Source organism: Ammospiza nelsoni, chromosome 6 (genome assembly GCF_027579445.1).
Source record: "Ammospiza nelsoni isolate bAmmNel1 chromosome 6, bAmmNel1.pri, whole genome shotgun sequence".
Classification (NCBI taxonomy): domain Eukaryota; kingdom Metazoa; phylum Chordata; class Aves; order Passeriformes; family Passerellidae; genus Ammospiza; species Ammospiza nelsoni.
The window spans coordinates 31,851,160-31,872,782 of NC_080638.1; the positions used below are offsets into that span (position 1 = coordinate 31,851,160).

The window sequence follows — 21,623 nt, forward strand, 5'->3', positions numbered from 1 at the left end:
TAATTGTCCCCATCAGAAGTCTTTAGAAGTCACATGCAGAAGGAAATCCATTCCTCTGCAGTTAGATCAGCCAGTTCCACACTTCCTATTTCTGATGTGATAGTTTCTGTGACCTCAGAGGCATCAGAGTGAAAAAGGCCCCACCAGCCTTACTCACATTCCTACCCAGCTTCTCTCTTACACTGGAGTGATGAGTAGGTTACCTATACCAGGAAATACTTTAAAGAGTTGAGTTTCAATTGTATCTTTTGAAATGGCCCTTTGTGGAACACAAAATAAACACACACACAAACACATATACACAGTTTACACCTTCTAAAGCACTTTTCAATCAGGTCTACCCAGTCTTTGCACTGAGTGTTCATGTCTTCCTTTGCATTTTATGGGCAAGTCTACAGACAAGGATTTGCTGACCTGTTACCTTCCCTTCTGCAGGAATTAGCATACATTACCAGATACAAAAGGAATTCACACTGTTCCAGAGCATAAGTCTTTTTGAGATTCTATGAACTTAAGTAAAAGAAACAGAGGCAGAAAAAAATCTTCACCTACCTAGAGCATGCATTAGGTAGAGTGACAATGCAGTACAAAGGAACCATCAGGATAGACAATATTAAATGGCAAGAAAATGTAGGATTTAGAAAAAAAAAAACCAAAACTAAAAAGAAGCACAGAGATAGCTGGAGACTCTATTAATATTTGCTTCTTTAAAGTCCAAAATTAACAAAAAATTAAAATGATTTCTAAGAAATTAAAAAAAAAAAAAAAAAAAAAAAAACAAAAACGCACACAAGAAACACACCAAGCAGAACCATTACTATTATTCTATTTCCCAACTATATTCCAACTGGTACCTACATAAAGATTCCTGCAGGAATCATTGTCTGGTTTCTTCTTCCTGTCATTCTCCTTCTTCTCTATTACTTGATACTGTAAGGCAAAAACTTAGAAAAGGAGGAAGAACTTACTGGTATTGAGAACTCCTCTGCCAAATACTTCAACACTGATGCTCCTCTATTCAAAAAGTTACTTCTCTCTGCCAGATTGCCCTGGAGTTTTGTATCAAACTCCTTTCTGACAACTGAAGCAACAGAGTCAATTATTACAAGTTTAACCTTCTTCAAAATAATTTCTTCTTCCAAAGACATAATCCTAAAAAAAAAAAAAAGTCACTTATAGCATTATTTACAGAAAAAAATATAACACTAAAATGTTTAAAATAAAGATACATTTACTAAGCTTAAAGTCAGTCCCTCTTTTTTCATCCCCATACACCACCTCCATTGACATCTGCACGTATTGAAGAGATTTGGAAAGGAATCTGAGGCTCAGTGGGCCCAAGCCAGGACCTCTCTACAAGAAAGTTTTGGAAGACCTCTGCTAGCAACAATATGCTGTACAACTCCTGAATGGCAGACAGCAAGTAAAGTGGGCACTGAAACTGTGCCTCACTGTGCTCTTCCAGCACTTCAAGGGGATTAATAAGTAAGAGGGAGAGTGACTTTTTACATGGGCAGATAGTGATAGGACATGGGGAAATGGCTTAAAACCAAAAGAAGAGATTTAGATTAAAATTCAGGAAGAAATACTTTACTCAGTGGGTAGTGAGGCATTGGCACAGGTGCCCAGAGAAGCTGTGTGCGCCCTACTCCTGAAAATGTTTAATGCCAAGTTGGATGGGGCCCTGAACAACCTGACCAAGTGGGTGCTATCCCTGCCTATGATGGGAGGTTTGGAACTAGATGACCTTTAAACTCTCCTCCAACCCAAGCCATTCCATGTTTCTTTAATATGCTACTAGCTGTTCTCTGATAAAGCTGTATTAGGAGGCAAAACTATTCTGATAATAATTCTCCCGCTAACATAAAACATACCACATGATCATAAAATATAACTTCATTAATTTTCATTGCAATATATGTTCACAAATTAACATAACATAAAAACATGACAATACAATATTGCACTCAGGCTGGTGACAGCTAAACAACTTCTCCCTCCCACAGCTGGGGGAATCCCCATCTTCTTGGAAGTAAACTGCTTTGGAGGAGCAAACTTCAATTTCATGGAAAACGTAACTCTTATACTATGGTCTCTCCACAGCCCAAGAGAATACCTGTCTCATGAACATTCCCCTTTAAAGGCTTACAAGAATCAGATCACATAGAAATTGTCTATCACAAATTAAAAATCAAGTGGATTAGTCACATGCTATGAAATGATAAGAGCAATGTCAATCTTTCTGTAACAATGTTACTTCGTTGGAGACCATGCTGGCATCCACATGAAAAGGTCTCAAATTAATTATTCTTCATAAAACTTTGATACAAAAAAAATGTTTTAGACAATCCAGTCAAAATTGTCTTTTCTTAAACTCTGGAAAAGAATACCTCTTCAGCACACTGCAGCAGGTCAGCTCTCGGTACAGGTGGATGCTACGGGTCATGCAGAGCAGCTTTTCATCTGAGTCATAATAAGTAGGGAATCTGTTTGCTGCTATCTCAATTAACCTATTAAAAACAAACAACAACAAAAACCAGAAGGCATAATACTGCAGAAAAGAATAATACAAGCTAATAAGACATCAAGTATTCAGAAAGCAAACACAGCAAAGTTCTGAGCCATAAGCAGATACCAGCTAAGACTGGAAATCTCTTTAAAAGGAAAAGCATACTGTATCAGTCAGAGTGAAACAGTGGAAATCAGAACAGTTAGATTCTCCTTCCAGTGATGCTGAGTCAGTGGTACACTAGGGAAAGACATCATGTGTCTGTAAGCAAAGAAAGGGCATGTCTCCTCTAGAAGGAAAGTTTACTTACTGAGTAAGTTCTTCAAGTTTTATACCAGAAATTGCACTTAATGACCAAGCATTTTCCTATTCAAATTATTTTACATAAATATTAATTTCATTTAAATAAAACTACTCTCCAACTCTAACCATCTTCCTTTTCACCTTTACCTTGCAGTGAAATCATAGATTGGGTTTTGTGTCACCAAAGAAATCTAACAAGCTGGTAAGAAAGAGAAGATCCATTAGACAGAAAATTTTTTCCACAAAAATTTTTTTAATTTTTAATAACAAAAAATACTTAATTGTTTATATTTTAAGCAGACATATCCCACCACCTATAGCTTGAGAAGAGTGGCATCTAGTGGATTATACTTGTGGGCACAACTTACCTCTCTTTAAACTTAGGCTCTTTTCATTAAAACACAAAGTTAAAGAGAATTTAGAGAAAACAAATTTAAAATCAGTTTAGAAACAGAGCTCAGGAGATTTGAGGTAACATCCTATTCAACGTAGTGCCAGCTATGAAATCAGAACAAGTTACTTGAGTCTTCATTTCAGAAGCCTTCAAGGATGGAGGCAGCCCCACCTCTCTAGGCAAAGCTTTTTCACCACAAAGGCAGTTAGGAATTGTAAAGCTTCTCCATATATCAGCCCAGAAATGAAGCTCAATGTATGCCTGCTGTCTCCCAGCACACACCCCTGTGCCATCTCCTTTGGGCCTCCTCATTGGCAAGTGAAGGCTACTGTTAGATTGGCCAATATCTTCTCTCTACTCAACTGAGCAAGTCCTTGGTCTCTCCACAAATGGCAAATGCTGCAGCTCCCAACCACCTTGGGAAAAGCGTATATGCACCTCCCTGGCCATGATGGTTCAGCTCCTTAGAGGATGCAACACAGAAAGTATAAGATATAGTCGGTCTGCTGAAATTGTGTTTATCATTTGCGACTGAGCAATACTAAATATGATTTAATACATAAATATTCTCATCTTTAATAATATTATTTTTGCCATGTTTCCTTTCTACATCCTATTCTATTTTCAGCAGTCTCAGTTTCATCTGCATCTGCTTTCCTTTTCTTTAGCACTCATTTCTAAGTGACAAGTCTTAACTCACTCTTTAGGTCCTACCTTTTTTCACTATTTACATTTCAGGGACCTGAAATAAAACTTAAATGGTGTGTAAGGAGGAAGCACAGGACTTTACAGAACCATTGCTTGAAGCTTTTTTCCTTTGATATGCTTCAAACTTCTGTGACATTAACTTGACAAAAAAGCAGGGTTTGAAATCCCACCTTCTCATCTACAATAACTTGCAATAAATAATCAATGGAAATACATTTACCTTAATACTCCAGAATCATGCCATGGCTATAGTTACTAGATCATCTGAAATATATAAATTATTTCACTCAACCTCTTTCTGCCCATTTTTCTACACTAATCAGGATGAGACTACTGTACCTCCTGTCCTTCCCCAGACCCTTAACTTTTGAACTTGCTCATTCTAAACAAAAGGGACCAAGGAATTGAAATCTCAAAAAGATCAAAGCCACAACATTCAGCAAACTTTGGTAACTAAGTAAAATAAATTAGAGCTACATTTAATGAAACACTGCAGGATTATTTCAACAGTTAATCAAACAGTTAACATGGGAAGAGCAGCAACCAACAGTAACTCAAGCAATCCAGCACAGCACACTCATTCAGCACTCAAGCACATCAACATGCACAGCTGAGCCATTTGGGTTGCATGGGCCAAGCAGGAGATATGAGAAGAACCAGGTATGTTACAGTATTGTAAGTAAGGTATTACAGTAAGGTACAGTACAGTAATACAGTAAGGTATTACAGTACTGCATAGCTGCTGGGGATACAGGAGATGCAAGGTTACTGCAGAAGGGAATCAGAAATGCAGGAGGATATTGAACAGAAATAGGATGGAAATCTGAAGGAAAACTGGCAACACCAGTCCCACTGTTCACTGGAAAACCTCTACTCTCTCTGTAGCCAAAATGCTCTGCCTTTACATCCTCTAATCAATATCCTGTTAACTCCACAAACCAAACTGCAAAGCAAGATTTCAGGTACTAATAAAACCATTTAACAATTAAAGATCATGTCATCCACCTTGTCATACCAGAACTGGAATCTGCAACCTCATACAAATTAGGAAGGTGAACAAACCATTTTATTAAGTTAATTTCATTGTCTGTGGAATAACAGCATGTACCAGAGGAATGTTTAATAATTACCACCAGTATTTAAAAATGCACAATTATTGCTCAGAAAATATTTGAAGGTTCCAGGATAAAAGGTGCTAAGAAGTTGTGTGTATTTTAGAATTTTGCACCTTACCTTTCAGCACTGAATGCAGACTCTGTGTCGATGTATATAACAGCCCCATCTAGTCCTCCCATGCTCACAGGAAGCGTAGCCAGAACACTTAACATAATACAAAATTGTGTTTTGCCACAACCTGGTGGGCTAGTTATCTGGAAGGAAAAAGATTAGCAACATAACATTCATTCCACCATACTTCTACTTTTATCTAAGTCCCATCAGCCTGTGTTCCCCCAGTTCTGCTCTTTCAGTAACCAAAGGAGACAACAGCCATGAAAAGACAGAACATAGCCCACAAAGACCAATTTACAATTACTCTTGGATCTGTACCTTGCAGACAAATTCATCCCCTGAAGAAGAAAAAAAAGCTTTTCAGACAAAGCATTATGCTTATGATGTCACTTTCTTTGACATCATTATTACCTTTCAAATTTGAGGTCCCCTACTTTCCCCCTCACCTCACAAGATCTTCCCTAGAGACACCTAGCTCTCTTCCATCTGTCCCTCTGCTACCTTCTAAAACAGAGCAGAATTAAAAGATTCACAGTTGACATTCACATGTCATCAATGGCTTTTAGAGCTGAAAACTAAGCCCAGAGCTATTGAGCTCACAGACAAACATCTCCCTAGAAATCATCATGAACTTGGTAAAACCAGGTCTCTCCTAGAAACACCAGGCTAATTGCTTATATCCTATAAAGAATATGAATAGAATAATAAGAATATAAAGAATGAATGTTCAATACGAACCACATTTATACATTAGACAGATTTTATCTGCCTCAGAGACTACACTCTGCCCTATGCAGTGTGTTTTTTCATTGATATTAACTCCCTATTACCATATTTCAACACCAACACCATTCAATGATCAAGACCAGATCCCCAAATCTTCCACCTGTGCTCACTGAAAGCCCCTGTGGTGAAGCAGCATTCAAAGAGAGCATGCTCAGCTTGCATGAAAAGGTTCCAGTACGATTTTGAGGAGAAAAAGGATCCAAAGAACACATTGTTTGATGAGATCACCAGTTTCTGAGAGCAATATTTTTCTACTAGAGATGGCAGTCTGCTGTACTTTATCCACTGCAGATCTTCCAGAGATTGTGTCTGAATGCTGGGCACTGTGTTCAGATAATTGCAAGTTCATTACTACTACAGGGGGTCTTTGAATACAATATCACATTATCACTGCTTCTGGGAAGGGAGATGATGAAATCATAAATACTCAGAGGGCCAAAACCCAGCAAAAATAAAGTGACTCTAGGCAGTGAAATCAGAGTAATGGGTTCATTCTTATGCCAGTAGCAACAAACTAATAATGCAAGGTGTAAAAGCAAGCCTCTCCAGGTAAGCTGAACTGTAAAACAAAGCATGCTGTCTCAAAACACCTAGTACTGCCAGAACAAAGGCCTAAACACAGAGCTAGCATTTTAAATTTAAAAACTTTAATTTAACTTTCAAATTTAAAAACTTTACAATTGACAGGCACTCAAAATCAAACTGATTTTTGAGACTACATGCACGATAGTTTGGTTTCAAACACAAATACTTTCACCAGAAGATAATACAGTACTGCTACGGTTTTGTTTAAAGCAGTAGCAGCATGACTTGAAGCACAGAAAATGTACAAGGAATTTGTAGAAGAAGCATCACAGTAGCTACAGTTAACAGTTGGTTAAAATCCCTTTAATCACCTTTGTCTTTTAACAAGGCCTAAAAGTCAAGCTATATCAACCAATCTACTTGAAGCTTTAATGCAAGGGAAGCATTAAATGATGTTTTTTAGAAGAACACACTGCATTTGGTGAATTACAGATCAAGAATCAGTAATTTATGCAATTATCTGTTCCCCAGCCAGTGCACTTAAATTACAAACTATCATATCACCAATATCTGCTACAATTTAATGTGAACCCAAAGCATATACAAAAAGTACAGAGGCAATACACATTCCTTAGACTGTGACTGCCAATGAACCTCACCAGTTTGTTTCTTGTTAAAAAGAGAACTTGAAATGAATGAGGGGCGGGCATCAATCCAGTTTGTGAAATTAAAATGTTTGGACAACTGTGATGATATTTCATAAAAACATTTCTAGTTTCAGCCTTGCCTGGGAGGTGCACTGGACCCAAGATCCATTTCAGTGGCTGACACAGAAGCCAGTTCAGCAGAGATGCTGTAAAAATGTCTGAGGATATGAGCATCACATCCGAGAAAGTGAGGGAACCTTGCAGCACAAGGAAGCAAGCCAATGGAGCAAGAAAGCATTTGTATTCCCAAAACCAACAATACTTCATGTTTAATCTGCATTCCTTTAAAGGGCCTTAAAACAGGCATTCAAGTAATCCACAGTGAAGAATTTTACAGAACTACAACATTTTATTATCGTTACCCCCTGGTTCAGCAAGTGTTTAGAACAATTGAATCCTTCTTGAAATTCCTGTAATAAATTTAAATTCAATGTCTGCAAAAAATTTGTTTGGTTTATTTTATTCCAAATCTGCTCTGAAAAAAACCCACCCAGACAGAGACATGAAAAACATGAAGACCACTTCAGTTTTTTAAAATATATTTTATTAGGCAGAGATAAATTATTTTTCATAAGTTATATACTATTTTCTCTGGCACATCTGTAGGGTTTGCATGAAAACACAAAGAGCTAAATCTTCATCTACCAGTAGATTAAACTCTTCGATATTCAAAAAAGGATTTTGAATAAATTCCTTTTTTTAGGAATTTATTTCTAAAAAATAAATTCTTCCTCATAAAACTTGGAAAAAAGCTCATAAAACTTGGAAAAAAGCTCTGACCACAGAATTTCAGCTATGATTTAGTCTTCAATTTAAAACCTAATAGTGGCTTGGAAAAAAAAATATCTGAAACAGTGTAATGGAAATCAAATCCCTCTGGCACTCAAAAAGAAAGGAGATTTGGCAATAGAAGATATGACCACAAGTCTTAATCCCTCTGATCAGATACTCAAATTCCAAGTTTCCAGTTTTACTGCTGGGTAAAGTAACAGAAAGACAATAATTTAGTCCTAGCACTCAGGAAGTAAATTCTGCATTCAGCATACTTTTGATGAGAACTTCTGTCAGACTTAAAATATCCATCTAATTCAAAAATGCCAAAAGACAATCTACTTGTCTGTTACGCTCCAGTGACTTGTAAAAAAGCAAATTAAAATTGTTAAATCCTAAGATCACTCAAATCCAAAAATACAAAAACAAACCTGAAAGTGTTCACAAGCTGCAGTAGAGCATAAAAGCAGCAGAAGCACAGCATCAAACCAGCTGCAGCTGTAAATTGATAGCTTTCTACTAAAATTTCATCTAGCAATCTGATGAACACTCAGAGCTGCCAACCTTTTAAACTACTTTAAATCTCAAGATTCTTGCAAAAAAGCTTCTTAAAATCCCCAGAACCAGGCTTTAAAAGAAAAGATCAGTTTTTTTTTTTTTGGACACACTATTTTTTTTTTTCTTGGACAAATCTAATCTTTTGAGTTATTCATCACATTTCTGGATCCTACCTAGTCATCTCTGTATTATTTGTGACCAAATAGTTATGTATCAGTCACCAACCAAGCCCAAGGTGCAGGTGGAAGGGCTTGCAGTTCTGGTCTCATCCACTACATGTCTTGTACAGATGTCAACATCTCCCTCCCTTGGTGAGATCTCCCAATGTAGAGAACTGCACCAGGCAGGTCCTTTCATTTTTAACCAAAATATCATAGAATACAAAAGTCACATTCAGAAGCTTTTTCCAGAAGAAAACTTAAAGTGCAATATTGCCTTTCCTGGTGCTGTGCATTCCATGCATGGTGCATATTCCATTGTCTACAAAAAGAAATACTCAGAACCTTTACAAACTAATCTTTAAAAGCCCTCATTATATAAGAGATTCTAGAGCAGAAACTATTTCATTTCAACTTAGTCTTGCTTTAACTCTAGTATGTTTTAAGTCACTGTTAGATTTTGTAAGTCATTTCTATCAGGAATCAAAATCAATCTAGCTTGCTTACAGGATGCAAAAAAAATGTATTTTCTTCATAGTAAGATTTTCATAACTTCTCATTTTTATTCCTCTACTGTGACAATTTGCCACAGCAGACAAAGAAAAGCACTTGGCAAGACGTGTTCTCATCCAAACATTTTTGTGTGTTTTGTGTTTGAAGCACCTGACACAAGACGGTCCAACCTATCTGTGACTTTTGATTTCTAGGCAGAATGCTCAACTAAAGTAAAATATATTAAACAAATTACCTCTGTGAGGGATCCACAAGGCACTCCACCATGCAGGACTCTATCCAAACTATGAAGTGTGGTGGATAAAAAGGCTGAAGAAGGATTGACAGACTTTCTTAGTTTCATTTCATAAGCCTACAAAAGGAGGGAAAATAGCAAAAGAAAACAAGCAAAGCAGAAAATGCTTTTCTAAATGGAAATAGGAAAATTGTATTTGCTTTTAACAACCTGGTATGACTTAACATTCAACAATGAGAGAAGTACTGTTATATTCAGCTATAGTCTGCCCTTAGCTCATCACCCCTCCTTGTATTTATATTCCATTCCAGAGAGTAATTTTAAGTCTTTTTTCTCTCCCTTACCACAATATTAAATAATAAGCCCTTAATCATGATGTGACAAAAACTGTCTCTGCTCCTATTCAACAAGGTTTGTTTTCAACCTGTAAAATTCCCTGATCAGTGTTCATTACCAATTTACTAGCTTCAAATGCATGCAGTAAAAGTCATAGAAATTCTTCTATTACTAATTTGATTGCAGGATATTAGTCAATTTAAAGTCTCACAGAATTACTCCTATAATTACTACGCCAATTACACATTTGGTCATGGATTATTTTTGCAAGGAATAAAAAGGGGCTGCATTGACAGAGGTCAGAACTGTCTGTATCCCCTCAGTTTTAAAAGACTGTGTCCTCTCTGTTTTAAAAGACATCTTTTCATATGAATTCAAAAAAGAAAAGAAAATGCTGCCACTGCATTGCAGACAACATGTTTCCTTCTTGCACCCTCCCCAGTTAGGCTACTGTAGCCTAAGGCACAAAACTCATTAACATGGGTGGAAACGGTCCTTAAGAAGCTATTGTCAGGATCACTTCAATTCTTGGCACCACTTTTATATCTAAACCAAATTTATACCAACATTCTTATTATTTGCTTGTAGTTGAAAAAAATATTTTCTTCACTGCAGGATACATATTGCTATAAGCAATTGCTATAAGCAATTTTTACATGCTGGATTGGCAGAGAGTATGACTTATTTCCCTGCTGCACTCAGAACTGCTGCTGCAAGCCCGAACAATCTCATGGGGCTATAATACCTAATAAATGTAACTGTATCAACCTAAAGTGCATCAAAGACCTACATTTGAAAATAAAAACATTATGGCATTGTGCAGTAAAACAAGCCTCCCAGCTAAAAAGATGAGCGACAATGTTCAGCTTTTCCAGATATTGTATCAAAAGTAGTACCAACACAAGCACACTTACTGTCTGCATTTTGGGAGCACAAGCTCGGCTGACCTTACAGAGAAGCTTCTGCACCTCATAGTAGCTCTGTCCTGTCACTTTCATTAGCTCCAAGAGGGAAAGACATAAAAAGTCCTGAAAGAGTACAGAGCAATTCAGAGAGCTCAACCTAGAAATCCAGGCTGGGGACTAAACTGATGCAATCTGTCCAAAATTAGTGCATATTCCACAGGTTTAGCAACTCTCCCTTCAGATACTTTTACACATTGCTAAGGTCCCCTCTCAGCCGTCTCTTCTGGAGGCTGAACAGGCCCAGCTCCCTCAGCCTTTCCTTGGAGAAGAGATGATTCAATCCCCTCATCATCTTCAAAGCTCTTCACTGGACCTGCTCCAGGAGCTCCATCTCTGTCCCGAGGAGCCCAGAACTGGACACAGCACTCCAGGTGAGGCTCTCCAGGGCTGAGCAGAGGGGCAGGATCCCCTCCCTCGACCTGCTGGCCATGCTCTCCCTAATGCAGCCCAGGATCCCATGGTCCTTCTTGGCCACCAGGACACACTGCTGGGTCAGGGACAGTTTGCTGTCCACCAGGACCCCCAGTCCTTCTCCACAGAGCTGCTTCTGCAACTTCCCTACCTCCACAGGGACAGTAAGTACATAAAAGTTTAAATGTTTTAGTTAGGCATTCATGATTTTAAAGCTTTATTTTTACAAGGCAGCAGACCAGATTGAGTCTGCAATGCTCCCTACTTTGTAAAAAGTAAAGATCCCAGTTTAATTAAACTGCCAAAAAGTGAACACAACATGCGTTAAAACAACACAGTCACACACAAACAAACAAACAAAAAAAAAAACCAAGAAAACCACCAACTTACAAAAAAACAAACCCACTCCCAAACTGCCACCAATCCACAAAAGACCAACCCCTCACAAACAAATTAACTCTTTCACCTGACAGGTGGTGATCTGATAGCGACTCAGTCTTTCACACATTTCCTGAGACAACTGTGCTCTTCTTAGTTTCTTAGCAGCCATGCTTCCCAACCTACAGGGCAGACAGAAAAATATGTGAAAAATGATTTGAATATGATTGTGTGGACAATTCCACTAACTCCCTGCTAAAGAACACATGATGTAATGTGATATAGATTTCCCATATAAGTCTGTGTCACACTAAATTATATTACCAGTCTGAATACAGTTTTTTAATTACATCTCATATTTGACCGTGTATGAGAACATTCCAGTAAGAACAGCAATGTCTATAGGACAGATGTTGCTGAGACATAAGCCAGAAATTAGACAGTCATGAGCTGAACAAGAACTCCCCATGCTGTATGGCACTGGCAAGAAAGAATTAACTTTGGATGTCTGAATACGAATTGTAGAGCAATCTCAGTAAGCATTCAGTCCTAGAATATACACTGCTAGAATACAACACCCAGTTTTGGTGTGCCAGTAACATTGAATTCTACGGCACAAAATGCTGTCCAGCCCAGTACAATCCAAAGCACACACATACATATGACTGGTCATATCGCTGTTTCACATGTATTATTTAGCCAACATTCCCAGTATTAATTCATACAGACATTGGGGCAAAACAAAGGTTTTTATAACGTAAAACAAAGTAACGTAAGTGCAAATATCGCAAATGTTTGCCATAACACAAAACTGCTACAACTTTGCAGATGCACAGGCCTCCACATCTTTACAAAGTGGAAACTTTATTGCCCCATCTACAAAATTCTCCTTAAACAGGAAGGACCCCCAGAGTTCCAGGCTCCCTCCGCCGCATCAGCGAGGATGCGCCTGCAGCCGGACACCCAGCCCGGCCCCTCGGCCCCGGCAGCGACAACCGAGAGAGCGAGAGCCCGCTCCCGCCGCAAACCTGCCTCACCCCGCGCCTGGGGGGCGTCCCGCAGCAAAGGCGCCCCAGCCCGGGGCTCTCAGCCGAGCCGAACCGAACCGAGCCGAGCCCAGCCGAGCCGAGCCGAGCCGGGCAACTTTTCAAAGGCCCCGCGGCGAGGTCCAGGGGGCGGGGCCGCCGGGCAAGGCCTGCGCTCACCATTGGCTGCGCGCGAGGCACGCCGGGAGCGGTAGGTCTCGGGGGCGGGTGCCTGTGATGGCGGCGGGTTGTGCCCCTCAGTCCCCGCTCAGGGCAGGAAGCTGCTCTCCTTTGCGGAGACTGAGGGTACAGGGGGCTGTTCAGTGTTCCTTCTGCCCGTGAACGTGAGCGGCCCCCCCGGAGACGGGAGCCTTGCACGGCGCTCTTGTACTGTAATGTAGGAATTCCTTCCGTCATCTGCACAAAAGCGTCTACAGAACCCGAGAGCCTGCAGCATGGAGCGTGCCATGCACGCGGTCACTTGTTAGTAAAGAATATTGGAATAACGTCCTTGTCTTCATAGTTAGGGCTCACAGACACCTGGTCTGCTGCCAGTTGTGAGAGAAATGCCCCATGATGTGAATCATGGAATCAATTCGGTTGGAAAGGAGCTCTGGGGTCATGGAGTCCAACCTGTGACGGAACACCACCTTGTCACACCCTGGCTCTGAGTGCCACATCCAGTCTTTCCTTAAACAACTGCAGGGACAGTGACTCCACCACCTCCCTGGGCAGCCCATTCCAATGCCCAATCACTCTTGGTGAAGAATTTCCTCCTAACATCCAACCTAAACCTGTCCTCTATGTCCTCATATCCTATTGGTTACCTGGGAGAGGAGGGCACACCCCACCTGGCTACAGCCTCTTTTCAGGCCGCTGTGGAGAGTGATAAGGCCCCAGCCTCCCTTTTTGCCAGGCTAAACAACCCCAGCTCCCTCAGCTGCTCCCTATTGAACTCAAGAACCTTCACCAGCTTTGTTGCTCTTCTCTGGACACCCTTCCATACTTCCTGAATTGAGGGGTTCAGAACTGAAGCCAGTTCCCAAGATGTGGTTTCACCAATGCCAAATACTGGAAAAGAATAATTTCCCTATTCCTGCTGGTCACCCTGTTCCAAATATAGGGAATTTCTGAATGTAACAGGGAGAAGCAGTCATCAAACATGACTGGCATGAATGTCTATGGGGTGTGCTTTCCAACTCACTCTAGGTTATACTAGAAAGTATTGAACTTAGTTCTATAAGTTATCTGCATAATCCTTAAAGTACTAAAAAATAACCCAACTGAAGAAAAAATGGACCAAACTACCTTCTGAGAAACTGAGCACTAACTGGGAAATTGAGCACTGGGAACTGCATGGCTGGGCTTTTGTCTATTCTGAAAAACAAATGCCACAGCAAAGCTGCCAAGTACAGAACACTTCAGCCACTCTTCCAAAAGAGTGAACAGCAGAAGCAGCAAGAAGCTATCTCAAAATGCCCAACAAACAGAGTGTCAAAAAGGTCAGGGAATTCACGTTTCTTTCCTACCTTGAAGGGAGCTGCATGCTCAGAGAAGTCCAGAGGATTTAAGAAGCTGGGCAGGGAGTAAGCAGCCCATACAAAAGCACCTCAGAGCTGTAGTGAAAAGGTACCTGAACACGGAGAGATGGCATGGAGGAAGAGTTCCTCCTAGTGTAGTCGGCCTTTAAAAGTTGACTTGACAACTGAATCACATTTGAGAAAAGGTGTCTAAAGAAAGGGAAAAGATGTCTGTGGCTGCAGTTTAGTTTCAATGTAAAAAGAAGGACATGACCATAGTATAACTTGTCATGAACTACAGTTTCCTCCTCAGCACAGGGGTAGCAGAAACCCTACCTTCCCAGCAGAGGAAAGGGGAGCATTGCCTGGATGACTTTGCTTGCCTCCCACAAACACATCAGGGCTTTCCCTTCACCTGCAGGCCAACAGGCTTCCTCTTCACTTTCTACACAAACGAAATACCTTTATTAAACCAGAGAACTGTTTTGGAACATTGAGCAAGGGAAGAAAATCTTACCAGCCAACTACTTTAGAAACTTTGTGAGCAAAATCAATATAGCCAGGTGCCTCTCCTGCAAGTTCTTTGAATCTTATTTCTCAGAAGTGTCATGACTGTTCCCCAGTCTACTTCTCAGATATGCAGATACACCTTTAAACCTGCTGTCAAATAATTGTGCATCATCTTCCCCATGTAACTTAAGGGAGAGAACATTCAGAGGATAACCCTAGATGTGTTGACATATGCTCAGTCACCGTCAATGTTCTCCAGCAGCAACACAGCAGGCACATCACAGCTTCCATTTGTTTGACTAGGACAGTAGTCACTGGGGAATCAGGATGCTCTGCAAACTGCTCTGCTCTGTGACCTTGGTCAAGCTCCTTGACAACAGGGTGTCTGTTTTCCATCTTGGCTTTGGTTTTGCCCATTTAGTCTGCAAACAGAGGAAGCAGTGCCAGTCCCATAGACTCATGTGTCGGGCATGATACAGCAGAGAACTGTGCTAGTCTAAGCCTTTTGCTGCTTCTGGAACTGAAAATAAGAAAGGATAAATAAAGCTAAGAGATTATTACTTTATAAGAACTGAGTTTCACATTAACATAAGAAGGTCATTTAAACTGGCAACACTGGAGGAAGAGTCACAGAAGGGCAGAAGTATAACAGCAACAACAAACGAGATCTCACAGAATCAAAAGGATCTAACATCAAGTACATCAATTAAAATTAAAAAGGATATGGTGATTAGCTGTCTAAGGGGCAAGCAGAAAGGGATAGAGTCTGATTTGAAGGACACATGATGAAATACTTATCAGTTCTTACCCAAATAAATACTCAGTAGTTAATAATTCTGCAAGTCCCTAGAATTTAAAAGATAATGGTAAAATGTTTCCTTTCTGGAATAGATTCCACAGAAAAGTTTCTTCCTCAAACCCAAGACAGTTTTTGTGAGCATTTTCAGATAATAGTTTGCATTCTGGGACATTTCAGATGATTCATATAATTGCTAACACAGTGTCAGCTCACTGATACTGACTACAATCCTCAGGTTTATTACTATTTTCCAACTATCAATTCTTTCCTTAAAATTAGCAGTGTTCCCCTGCTCCTGTGAAAATGTGTCCCCAAAGGAGTCTGCTCCAGCAGAATACAGCAACAGTTCTGACTCACAAGGGTAATCCAGATATTCAGAGCAATTCCTCACCTTATGCTTGCTGACTAGTGTCTAATTAGTCTAATATATTCTTATTCCTTGGGGTTACCTACTTGATGCCTACCACACTCTTTAATAGAAAGAAATGACCTGTGAGCTCTGGGGACTGCAAAACACTTATAGAACAGCACATGCTTTCCTGGGATTATGGTCCCAAGAGGTTGCTCAATAACAGCACACAAAGGAACCTCCAATGAATTATTCTGTGTGTGTCTGTCTCCCCAAAGGAGCTGGAAATTTATTTCCAATCCTTTGAGGTTTCCCCATCTCAAAAAAAAAGAAATTAGAAAGATCTCATAAGGAGGCCTGACCCTGGTTGAAAACACTTTATTTTTCATGCTGTCCACACCAGCACAGCTTTAGCAAAGCTACTTCAACTTGAGATTTTGCCAGATGCATCTGCTCCAGGGATGGGCTGGGGGAAAGGAAACTGCCATTCTGTTTTTTCTAGAAGCTGCTCAGCACTGTTGCCATTGGCTATAATAAATTAAGAACAACAGAGCGGTGAAAAAGTAACCCATCTTTTCATTTTGTGTTATTCTTCCCACTATGTCCCAGTCATCTGAACCATCTGTGGACCAGATAAATGCTTCTCCCCAAGCAATTAACCTTTTTCCTCCTGCTCAGGAAGGATTAAACCCAACTAATAATGAATCCTCCTCAGGTATTAGTACAGATCTGTCTGACCACACACCTTTACACCCAGGAAAAAGAAGATTTTTTTCCTCAGAACAGGCAGAAGGCATCTCTCTGTTTTCTGCCTATTCACCCATGCTGCTGTGAATCCAGAATTATCCATAACCTCCAAAACTATTTCAGAAATATTCAATAGCAATGTTTCCAATGTAGCTCCATTTTTTTGAAAGGGAGCATCTGTACCTCCTACCCTTTTTACAAAAAAGCAGACCGGCCACATTCACTGCTATTGCAGCAGAAGGGCAGCCCCACCTGCATGTTACAGCTTTGAAAAACTCATCTGCATTTGCTTTTTGCCCAAACTACAACAAACAAATTGAGAGACTTCAGGGATTATTCCACTTTTAGCCTGTACTCATCTAAGAAGATTACCCACCAAGATCAGCTTCCTACTTCATTTAGCTTTTTCTGGTTAAAGGGACAGGAGGAGTCATTCAAGTCTTTGGAGTTTTTATATTTCCCTGTTAAGTTTCTGTTAGATGAGAAGGCCATAAACTGATACAACAGCACCATAATAGTCTATGTGAAGTTGCTGTTACAGAGCAGATCTTTGCCTGTACATGCTGAACCAAATTTACCCTACATAAAACAAACCTGACATCCTCCTGCCTTTCAGAACCTTGTGCCTTACCAGCACTCCTTTTTTCCTGCCTTGTCCTGACCTTCTGCTTACTGAAGTTGCTGTGGTTGTCCCAGTAGTGATGTCTGCATTCACCAGGCCTTGCCATTCTCAATACAGATTTTCCTGCATTTTTTCGTGAGATAGTAAGATAGACAAAGAAGTGACAAATTTCACAGCACGGGCCTTTAGGAGCATGGTGATCCTTCACAGCATCCAGCCTCTATTGAGAAGCTGCAATTAGACTAGAAAAATCAAAGTAGTGATTTTTCACAGTGACCAGTAGTGAAAGTGCGCTGTGTATCCCTTGTCATCACACTCAGAGTCAGACACCATGAAATTAGCATGATGGTGCCTGGTTTTAGCAATTAGGGTAGGACATCTGTTGCTTTCAGGTACAGCCCTCGCTCCATCTGCAGAGTTCTTCAGTGGAGAAAAGAGACAACAGGAACCAGTAGACTTGACTGAGAGATGAGCTTTTTTGCTTAGACACCAGGAGAGAAGAATAGATCTCAGAAACTCATCTCTGTGCAGTTGTCAGAAATGGGGGAAAATGAGTCTTCACTTTGTGATGAAGATTACTTGCTCTGATAACCCAGCAGCTGATGTCAACCGAGTAGCTCTTATTTCAAACAACAAACACACAAACCTGGAAAGCAAACAAAGCCTGGAACTTATCATTCCTTTAATTGTTTCAGTCTGGGGCCTTTGGCTTTTGCATGGTTTTCATTCTACTTATTTTTAAAGCAATGAATGAGATCCCTATGGCTGGAACTACAAAGGAAACTGCTCCAGACATCCTCACCATTCTCCCCTAGAAGATGCTTTTGAAGTGTTTCCAAAGCTGGCCAAGTGGCCTGGAAGACAGAACACACCACCAATCCTGGGCAGAGAAAGCAGAAGAATGTCTCCACTGCCACAGTATTTGTGCTTGACAGTTTTCTGCCTGCCTGTGAAGGAATGAGACATCTTCACACTCTGCAATTGGATGTTACTCATGCTCACACACACCTACAAGGAACTCAGCAGTCTCAAACAGAGATCAAAACAGAGATCCAGTGTCCTGTGTCTTAGCAGTGTTGGAGAACAGATGGAAGACATCTCTTAGTGGATAATTACAGAAGATTTAACCACAGAGGAAAGAAGAGATCAGGTTAATTCTGTAGTGATTATTTTTTTACCTTGAAGCATGGTATTTCAATAATTTATGCAAATATCACCCCAGTACTCCAACACCACGAATTTAATTACTATGGAGACTAGCCAGGCAAGAATGTTTGTCACTCAGTGTTTGGGTACAATGCTATAGCTGAGACCACATCATCCTCACCCTGCACTGACTGCCCAGGACAAATTGATTTTTCAGAGCCATAGCTATTTTTTAAATAAATCACTGGAGCAAATTGTATTAAATTAACTATGCAGGAAATTAAGACTATACTTAATTGAAGTAAAATAGGACATTTGTACAGCAAGAAGCTGAATGCATGATTAGCTGTTTTACTGAGCCAGGGTCCTATTAATTGTCTCATACGCAAACTTTTGTTTTAGTAGTCTTTAGGATCGAGGCTTATGAATCTGCACGAAGCATCAGAGTCCAATCCAGTTCAGCCACTGAAGGAATATTATCCTGGACCTCAGTTTTCACACCAAAGAGGGAATGGGTATGAAATGAGAGCACTCTCAGCCTCGCAAAATAAAATGCACCATAAGGAAAGGTGCCACTGAGCTGACAGAAGATGGAGACATCCTGCATTCATCACTGACTTTCATCAGCTGTGCTGTCATGGCATCAGTAGGGACAGGTGTATCCTGGGCTGTGTGACCCAAGAGCCATATAGTACCAAAATTCAAGTGGCTCTGGTTCAGCTTCCACTGGGAGCTGCGTGTTTCGCTGACCTCGCAGTGGGAACTCACCAAGTCAGTGGGAACTCGCCAACAAAGGCCAAATGATGTTTTAAAGCCTCCGATTTGAGCTGGCTTCATTTTAGGGCTTTCAGCATGAAATACCTTCCTCCCCAGGGGTGTACAGCTGACATACTTCTAACTGGAGCCATCTGAAGAGAATCAGGAGAGAAATGTCCCAGAGTGGTAAAACTTGAGTCACTTTAAATCTATAGTCAATTTTCAAATATCTCAGCTTGAATGATAAGATCAGGAATATAGACAAGTCATCACAGCTGGGGAATAGGAAGATGAGCAAGATGACTTGTTTGTCTTAACTCTCAGTGTTATGTTTAAAATATTTCAGTTTTTAAATATATCACCTGACTTCCTTCTTACATTGGTGAGGATTCAGAATGAGGTCAGTGAAGTGAATGAAGTTACAGTAAATCAGGCTAAGAACAGAAGCAGAGGTTTGATATTAAAAACACGGACCATAAACACAGTTTTGATTGTTTCTTTCTCTTTGCCTTTAATCTCACTGGGACAAAAAGAAGCCGGGAGGATGAATGAATGTCAGATGTGAAGAAAATCTTTTGAGCTTTCAATTTCCAATTATAAACCAGGACTAGAATAGTAAAAAGCAGCAAAGGTCAGAAATGAGATAGAGTGGGAAAAAAAGCAGCATTCACCCTCTTATTCCAGAGATAATGGTTTCAATCTGCTGTGTATGAAAAGAGACACTGGGAGAGAAAATCCAGAAAGAGCAGAATGTTTTACAGGGTGAGAGAAGGATACTTTTAATTGTACTAGACCTATGTATGGTTTGCTGTGAGGTTTTGTAGCTGTAATTCTGCCATCCTACACCACAGTCTTGTATCTAAACCACAGAGAGAGTGCCCAGCCCCTGCTTCGCCATCTGGGAAGAGTCAGAAGATGAAGAACAATTCTGGAGCCATCCAGAAACCAAGACTTCTGTGTCCATCCCAGCATACCCAAGAAGGGCAGATGTTTGGTTTCTGTTAGATTAAACTTTTGGCTGGAGATTAAGCTTTGCTGTGGGTTAGCTGCTGATCCTTACTGGATAGTTTGCCTTTCTATCTGCCAAAAATGCCTAGAGTAACACACTGGCATTTTTTGTGTTCTCTGTCAACAATTGAAATAAACACATAATATCAAAAACTATGTATTTTAAATGAAAAGAAAAAAATTAGGTTGGTATGGAGAGGAATTCTCAGAGTCTTTCCTCCCCACAGCTAATTCTCTCTGCTTACAAGAGCCTCAATTCCTCCTTCTGCCTGTTCAAAACTTGAAGAAAAAAGAAAATTGCTGACACCAATTCAGCCACAAAAGTGTGGATATTGAGGGAATCCAAGAAAAGCAAGCCTTTCTTCTATACTCCAAGGTGGGAAGACTGATGACTTTGTAAAACGAAATTTATTATCTAAATTCCGCCTTAGATATACTTCCTGACATTTATAATTTCTTGCACCATTGACCTCTGTGTATGAGGGTAGGGGGAACATAGTGGGGCAGTTCATGTTTTAAGGCCAGCAGCCCTGCAAAGCCACACTGATGCCCTATACAGCTCTGCAGGTTTTGGAGGGCACTTGCTAAAACCAGTTCCTTTCTCTTTTCCTTTCTCTGCCAATTTCAGTACTTGAGGTAAATCCTGGTTTCCTTGGTTAATGTCCTTTCTTTACTAAAACATGGACATTTGAAGCAGCTTTGTCTGAGGCAGCCTGTCTGAGGCAGGATTTAGTAATAAGTGAGGTCCATGTTCCCTTTGGTTCTTATCCAGTACTAATGATTTCCCCATTCAGTAAGCATAAAACATTCCCTCTTTGATTTGGTAGCATTTTTCACAGAGCCTGCAAGCATGAGACACAGAATAACAAAGAAATTAGTCCAGACTAAGGATACTACCTTTTCCTTTTTTTCAGGAACCAGCTGTAGGCAGGCCCATGTCTGTGCTGGTGCATGCTTTTGTCTTGCAAGCAACTGGGCTGCACAGGCACTCCTTGTTGGGAGTGTCCAGCTCCAGCACCTGCCAGAACCTGCCTAAGTACCACCTGCCTGTGCTGGGCCAGGCTGGTCCCAGAGACCACGGAGCACCCTGGCTATGAGCTTGCACCCTGGAGTGCCTGTATCTGCAATTGAGTTGTACTGACACTTACAGATATTTCAGAACTGGATTTTAGAGGGGCTGGTGTCAAGGTTTGGCTTGCTAAATCTCATGTCAGTTCTTACTCTAGTAGGGCTTCCTCAGTCTTAATCCTTCCATGTACAAAGCAGATAAATTAACAGTCATGCAGGATTGGGAGTAGGAGGAGGGAGCTTCTTTGTAAAACCTCATTAAAACATCTCTGTCTTGTCAGTGTGTACAGTGAGAACCCCATGAGGGCTTTCATTGCATCTTTGGACATAATTGTCTCCCTTGCATGATCTTCTGAGCCGGCCAGCTAATGATTTCCTTGGCCAAGATATCTGCATTTCAAAAACACCATACTGTGACAAAGTGCCCGTTTCTGCCCGCCTTTACAGAAGCAGACAGTTTTCCCACACAGAAATAATCTTTTAACAGTTCAATGAGTAACTGCTGCTCCTCTGCTCAGGCTCAGCCCCAATACTTGGTCTGCAAGGTGGAGCAGCAATGGGGATATTTGATCAATGCTATTGGGAG

The 21,623-nt window shown here is 40.5% G+C and overlaps 1 protein-coding gene across 7 annotated transcripts in view; it reads right to left on the reverse strand.

Annotated features, from left to right (window-relative positions):
• Positions 1–12,654, reverse strand: part of RAD51B (RAD51 paralog B) — a 356,726-nt gene extending 344,072 nt beyond the window's left edge. For all 7 annotated transcript variants that reach the window (XR_009418616.1, XR_009418617.1, XM_059474510.1 and 4 more), the window contains exons 1-7: positions 12,525–12,654; positions 11,576–11,669; positions 10,648–10,761; positions 9,398–9,514; positions 5,148–5,284; positions 2,391–2,510; positions 969–1,152 (exon numbers count right to left, since the gene is read on the reverse strand). Coding sequence is in view for 5 of the 7 variants with exons in the window: in XM_059474510.1 (XP_059330493.1) it covers positions 969–1,152; positions 2,391–2,510; positions 5,148–5,284; positions 9,398–9,514; positions 10,648–10,761; positions 11,576–11,659 (756 nt within the window). In the remaining 2 variants the exon portion in view is untranslated. The remainder of the gene's footprint in view (positions 1–968; positions 1,153–2,390; positions 2,511–5,147; positions 5,285–9,397; positions 9,515–10,647; positions 10,762–11,575; positions 11,670–12,524) is intronic.
• Between the last annotated feature and the right edge of the window lie 8,969 nt (positions 12,655–21,623).